The sequence below is a fragment of the Stigmatopora nigra genome, unplaced genomic scaffold (genome assembly GCF_051989575.1).
Source record: "Stigmatopora nigra isolate UIUO_SnigA unplaced genomic scaffold, RoL_Snig_1.1 HiC_scaffold_27, whole genome shotgun sequence".
In the NCBI taxonomy this organism is placed as follows: Eukaryota; Metazoa; Chordata; class Actinopteri; order Syngnathiformes; family Syngnathidae; genus Stigmatopora; species Stigmatopora nigra.
In genome coordinates this window covers 1695550-1703224 of record NW_027551606.1, presented here as the reverse complement: position 1 = coordinate 1703224, position 7675 = coordinate 1695550, and the positions used below count along the sequence as shown (strand labels likewise).

General features: G+C 43.6%; 1 protein-coding gene across 1 annotated transcript in view; it reads left to right on the top strand.

The window, feature by feature from the left end:
- shcbp1 (SHC SH2-domain binding protein 1) overlaps positions 1-7675 on the top strand; it is a 29391-nt gene that overhangs the window by 639 nt on the left and 21077 nt on the right. Inside the window, exons 2-3 of the mRNA XM_077711695.1 lie at positions 690-902; positions 2720-2835. Coding sequence (XP_077567821.1) covers positions 690-902; positions 2720-2835 — 329 coding nt within the window. The remainder of the gene's footprint in view (positions 1-689; positions 903-2719; positions 2836-7675) is intronic.

The window sequence follows — 7675 nt, the reverse complement described above, 5'->3', positions numbered from 1 at the left end:
GTGCACATTGTGTTGGTGTGCACGTTGTGTTGGTGTGCACGTCGTGTTAGTGTACACGTGTGTGTGTGCGTTGTGTGTGTGTACGGTGTGTGTGTGTATGTTGTGAGCGTATGTGGGTTGTGCGTGTATCTCTCTCTCTCTCTCTCTCTCTCCCCCCCGTCTCTCCCCCTCTCTCCCCCGTCTCCCCCCCCCCCCCCCCCCCCTCTCTCTCTCTCTCTCTCTCTCTCTCTCTCTCTCTCTCTCTCTCTCTCTCTCTCTCTCTCTCTCTCTCTCTCTCTCTCTCTCCTCCCTCTCTCTCCCCCCCGTCCCCCCCTCTCTCCCCCCGTCTCTCCCCCCTTCTCTCCCCCCGTCTCTCCCCCGTCTCTCCCCCCGTCTCTCCCCCGTCTCTCCCCCCGTCTCTCCCCGTCTCTCTATCTCTCTATATGTATACACGCACATACACGCACATACACGCACATACACGCACACACGCACACACGCACACACACACACACACACACGCACACACACACATACACGCACACACACATCCACACACTCACACACATCCTCACACTCACACACACACCCACAGCGCTCTCTCTCTCTCGATCTCTATCTCCCTCTCTATCTCTATCTAACCCTCTGTCTCTCCATCTCTCCATATTCACATTGCTGGACGAAATATACATTTGCAATTATAAATGCAGGTCTTTTCAACGACGAGGAGAAAGAAAACCGAGTTGGAAGTGATAAGGTTGATGACGATCACAACAACAGTGGCTCAGACATCTTGAATGATCATAAGAGAAGAACCCAGCTCCAGAGACATGCACGCATTAATGCAAGTTTACCAGACACATTTCAAACAAGCCATTTACTGTTCTATGAGAGGTTCAAAGCCTACCAGGACTACATACTAGGTAAGAACAATGGTTTATACCATTGCATTAAAAATAATGACCATGATTTTGTTAGCTGACCATAAAATGTTTCATAAAAAAATTTAAGCAATTGGATGGGCACGATTACAGAAAACCTTTGAGGACAGGTGTTCAAGACAAAGAAAAATGTAAAAATCACTTTTTAAAATAGGTCATTGTTTTCAAATCAGTCAACTTATTTTGTATAGTTATTGTGAATGATAGGCCAATTTTCTTTCATCTGCTTGTCAAAGTAGTGTGGTGCTGTAATCTTTCTCCATGTTTTATGTATAATTTATATTTTAGTTTGTTATGAATTCCGCGTTGTCACTTTGGTTCATTTGAAACAATTAAAAAAAAAACTAAAAAGAGAAAGTCAACTCTGGCTATATTTTAAAATTATACAGGGACCAAAAAATCTTATGGTGCTTAACACCTTCCTACATTGGCAAATTATATGTGCAGTGGTACCTCAAGATACAAGCTTAATTTGTTCCGAGACTGAGCTCATATGTTGATTTACTCGTAATTCAAATATACGTTTCCCATAGAAATGAACTTAAAACAGATTAATTTGTTCCAACCCTCTGAAAAAAACACCAAAAACAGGATATTGGATTGGATTTTTTTTAAAAAATGTTCTAATTCGCCCTATTAATAAAGTAACAAATAACTAATGGTTTAAAAGTATTAAAATTAGATGGATTTTGCGGAGGGGAGAGAAGGGGGGTCTTTTTGCACGACAACGCGCTCGTAACATAACAAACAAATTTTATTGAACTACGATGCAGACACAATCAAAAATAAGTATAATCTAACCATACACTAAACTTAATTCCAATTTTGTTTTAAGTTTTTATACCTTTCTTCTCTAGGTTGGCTCTATTTTCACCGCCTCCACTCTGATGCAACCTGTGGGATATAATCCATATACATTCAATATCTTCGGATCAGAGGAAGCACACAGAGACAGTCATGATGAGATTTACTAGACTTTAGTGGAAGGAGAGGGTCAGAGTAGCCAGCGCTGGGAGATGTGTTCATCCCCCAGCCTGACCAGTTCGAATCCCTAGCAACCCCCAACAGATAAGCTAGATTTATTAACAAAAGATCATGCGGCATTGGTACAAACATTAGGCGGGAAAATGTGAACAAAGGAATGGGCGTGTCATGGTATATGACGCTCCCCCAACTAATAGGTGTCATGATGGAAATTTCCACTAGGCTATGCAAATATAAATTCTAGTGACTACACTAAATAAACCAATTGATATAATAAAAAGCATAAGAATACATTCCATACTCCACACAACCTATCAGGGGTTGTTTGCTTTTATCTCATCTCATAGGACCACTTGCCAACGAGAAGTACTAAATACTCCTCGTATTAGTGATCGCTCCGCCATTCGCACTGACTAACGGGCGAAAAAAAACATTGAAAAAATGCAACAGTGCTCATGTTGTTCGTATGAGCAGCCTCTCGCTTCTGCTGTATGTTCATATTCAAAATTTGTCCCGTATTCACAATAAATATTTGCCTGAAATTTTACTCGTATCTCAAATTGCTCGTATGTCGAGGTACCACTGTATGTCGAGGTACCACTGTATGTCGAGGTACCACTGTACGTCGAGGTACCACTGTATGTCGAAGTACCACTGTATGTTGAGGTACCACTGTATGTCGAGGTACCACTGTATTTCCTGATTTCTTGAGAAAGCATTGTTAGTTTGCCAAACATGTCTCCTTGGTTAATTGTCATGCATACCTTCATATGAGAAACACTTACTTTTTTATTCATCCTTTTTTTAATGATTAGGGGACTGCAAGCCCTCAGAGGTCAAGTCCTTCACTGCTGACTACTTGAAAAATGTGGTACCGTCATTTGGTTGGCAAGCTCTCTGGTCTGCTGATTTGTTTGATGTTCTGGTGGAGGTAGGATAACATCATTCTATTTTTATTTAGTTATACCTGAATTATTTTAAAGGGAAAAATATAATACATGGAGCAATTTTGAATTAAAAAAATGGTCAACTTACTAAACAAAATGGCTTGTTGAAGAGAATATAGTGCAGGGGTGGCCAACGAGTCAGAGACCAAGAGCCACATTTTTTACCGTGTTACCGCAAAGAGCCACATTTTTTACTGTGTTACCGCAAAGAGCCACATCACACACATACCTTTGCTCAGCCAGATTTATTGTAAATGTCACACACCAGCATAGTAATGAAATAAATTGACTCCTACAGTACTAACAGCACAGGCCAGTCATTATCAACAATGAACATTGTGTGCACTGTCTCACACAGACAAACTCTCAGTTCAACCAAGTCCACAAACAAAAATATAATAATTTACAATAGTGTGTTTCTTTTACTATGCATGTTACTTAGTGGGACTTCTGTCATGAAATCAGAGCCTATTTTTGCGCAACATTCGCTCCTTGTGAGCTGTCATTTATTATGAATGGCTTTTATAGCGCGCCCACCACGTGGGTGTACACCTCGCTCTCCTATTGGCTGCTCCCGGGTGAGCACTCTCGCCTTGGTTTGCCTCGCAGGGGGTGTGGCTTTTTCAGCCGACGCTCGATCTTTGGGAGACTTTTTGTGTGCGCGACGCTGTTCGTTGTTGCTTCTGGTTCACGGAAGCTCTCCCACTCTGTTAAAAACGTTTACTCAAATGACCTTGCTCCTACTGGGAAACTTTGAGGCATTTTCATCCCAAGCACATGCGCATTGGACGAAAATACCGTATTGAACTCAAGCGAAGCGCACACGCAAATAAAAATATAACACAAATACAAACTTTGATATGGACGTAAGAGCCACATGAAACCGGGCAAAGAGCCGCATGCGGCTCGCGAGCCGCGGGTTGGCCGCCCCTGATATAGTGTATTTGTTGGTTCCAACAGAGACAGCAGTTTTCTGTTCAAGATTATTCTGTTCAAGTGTTCCAAGAATGACAAAACATATCTTTAAAGCAGTGTTTCCCAACTTTTTTTTTTCACATCAAGCACTATTTCTCTAGAACTATTTCTATTGTGAGTACTGTACTTGCTGTTTAGAACAGTATTATATTTAAATATTAAAACATTACATACATATAACCAGCATTTAAAAAAAACATATTTTCACACCTATAAAAGGCACCGTCTGATCGGGCGCAGTCTCAGTTGCGGGTATATTTTGAGTTTTTAGTTTTTCTGTTCGAAAGCTCGAGCAACAGTGCTGGCCGACACTTGAGCCCAGTCATCCACAATCCATTGTACCTTACGACATGCATCACTCCCAAGTCTTTAATTGTCCTTGCTGTTAGATCGGCATCGACAATTCATTCCAAATCGTCATATATTTCTTGCAACGCTACCACCCGAACTACTCTGTTGGCCATCCGGCATTCATCACTCCCAAGCCGTTAGCAAAGCTGTTAAATCATGTTCGATCCATGGCTTCAATCCACTTAACATGCGTTCCTACTCGCTGCATTCTGTTGTCATTCACGTCAGTCATTTCCTCTGTATATCTAAAATATGCTCTTTCTTTGAATACTTAGTGTTTTTGAGGGTTAAAGGTGCTGCGAGCACACAGAAGTCAAAAACCTTGCCACTCCCCTGGGATGTTTTGAATGGATTTACCGTAATGCTTGGAATGCCCGGGGAGGCTATTTTTGAATGTCAGTTGAGTTGATCGCAATAAGTAGCTTGCTGGCATTAAATAAACCAGTCACTCAGTGGTCAGGGCCATACAAAAATGTAATTTAGTGCACAAACAAGGCGCACCGACTGATTGGCACATTGATCATTTTAGAGAAAATTGTAGACGTTTAAGTGCGCCCTATGTCTGAAAATATGGTACATTTCTAGATATTTTTTCACCATGAGCCTCACTGTAGTAATGCTAATGCTCCAGTGTGTAATATCAATGTTTTGTTTTTTGTATGCCTCAATATGCAATCAACTGGCTAAGTTTAAACATGTATGCATGCTGAGAGCAGCAGCACACTGATAAATCGCAGCCGTGAATATTACTCATCCCATTTTTATTTACTGTGCGAAAACAGATTTATTGCAATCCCGACAGGCTCATTATAAACAATCTATTTCATTGGCTGTATTTATTGATTCCTTTTCTATTGAGCTAATATTTATCCATATGTCCATATGCCCGTTTATATCCGTATATATCCGTATATATCCGCCTACATATCCGCCTACATATCCGCCTACATATCCGCCTACATATCCGCCTACATATCCGCCTACATATCCGCCTACATATCCGCCTACATATCCGCCTACATATCCGCCTACATATCCGCCTACATATCCGCCTACATATCCGCCTACATATCCGCCTACATATCCGCCTACATATCCGCCTACATATCCGCCTGCATATCCGCCTACATATCCGCCTGCATATCCGCCTGCATATCCGCCTGCATATCCGCCTGCATATCCGCCTGCATATCCGCCTGCATATCCGCCTGCATATCCGCCTGCATATCCGCCTGCATATCCGCCTGCATATCCGCCTGCATATCCGCCTGCATATCCGCCTGCATATCCGCCTGCATATCCGCCTACATATCCGCCTACATATCCGCCTACATATCCGCCTACATATCCGCCTACATATCCGCCTACATATCCGCCTACATATCCGCCTACATATCCGCCTACATATCCGCCTACATATCCGCCTACATATCCGCCTACATATCCGCCTACATATCCGCCTACATATCCGCCTACATATCCGCCTACATATCCGCCTACATATCCGCCTACATATCCGCCTACATATCCGCCTACATATCCGCCTACATATCCGCCTACATATCCGCCTACATATCCGCCTACATATCCGCCTACATATCCGCCTACATATCCGCCTACATATCCGCCTACATATCCGCCTACATATCCGCCTACATATCCGCCTACATATCCGCCTACATATCCGCCTACATATCCGCCTACATATCCGCCTACATATCCGCCTACATATCCGCCTACATATCCGCCTACATATCCGCTTACATATCCGCCTACATATCCGCCTACATATCCGCCTACATATCCGCATATATATCCATAGTGGAGTTCAAGATGGCGGCACGCTCGGGCGCAGCGGCTCATTGCTCTCCAGTTCGTTCGTTGAAAGGCAAGACACCCAATTTCACAACTTACTACGGACTGACCTTCGATATCCCCAAGAACATCCGGAGACCTCCGGGATCTCCGAGGATATCCAACCCACCCGAAGTACGCCGTAGACAGCGAAGAAAAAGGAGGCAGGGAAGCGGATGCCGGGCGGCCATTGCGGCTAAGCTAAACTACGACAACAACCACTCCGACAAACGCCCGATCCATTACCCACAATTTTTGGCGTGGATCTGCCTTCTACAGGCGAACTGAGGGAGGGTAAGTAAGAAGACAGTGAGAGGTAAGTGATACATTTTATTCTTGTTAGCATCGGTGAGGCAACTTGCAGTCGCCGGATTGATGGAGCTCAAGAGGTGATGCGATGTTTCCATCGTGGCGGAGTGCAAACAAGTCTGAATATGTCAGTTAAGGGGTCTTGCCTGAGATGGCGGACCTGTGGAGAAGCACTATACAATTTCGTCATACGGAACTGAGGGTATGATGACTACTAGGCTTTTTGTCAAGTCAATGATGACGACAATGCCTATGTCTGATGATAATAATATATATCCACATATATCCATATATATCCACATATATCCATATATATCCATATATATCCATATATATCCATATATATCCATATATATCCATATATATCCATACATATCCATACATATCCATACATATCCATACATATCCATACATATCCATACATATCCATACATATCCATACATATCCATACATATCCATACATATCCATACATCCCCATCTATACATATCCACGCATGTCCACGCATGTCCACGCATGTCCACGCATGTCCATGCATATGTCCACGCATATGTCCACGCATATGTCCACGCATATGTCCACGCATATGTCCACGCATATATCCACGCATATGTCCACGCATATGTCCACGCATATGTCCACGCATATGTCCACGCATATGTCCACGCATATGTCCACGCATATGTCCACGCATATGTCCACGCATATGTCCACGCATATGTCCACGCATATGTCCACGCATATGTCCACGCATATGTCCACGCATATGTCCACGCATATGTCCACGCATATGTCCACGCATATGTCCACGCATATGTCCACGCATATGTCCACGCATATGTCCACGCATATGTCCACGCATATGTCCACGCATATGTCCACGCATATGTCCACGCATATGTCCACGCATATGTCCACGCATATGTCCACGCATATGTCCACGCATATGTCCACGCATATGTCCACGCATATGTCCACGCATATGTCCACGCATATGTCCACGCATATGTCCACGCATATGTCCACGCATATGTCCACGCATATGTCCACGCATATGTCCACGCATATGTCCACGCATATGTCCACGCATATGTCCACGCATATGTCCACGCATATGTCCACGCATATGTCCACGCATATGTCCACGCATATGTCCACGCATATGTCCACGCATATGTCCACGCATATGTCCACGCATATGTCCACGCATATGTCCACGCATATGTCCACGCATATGTCCACGCATATGTCCACGCATATGTCCACGCATATGTCCACGCATATGTCCACGCATATGTCCACGCATATGTCCACGCATATGTCCACGCATATGTC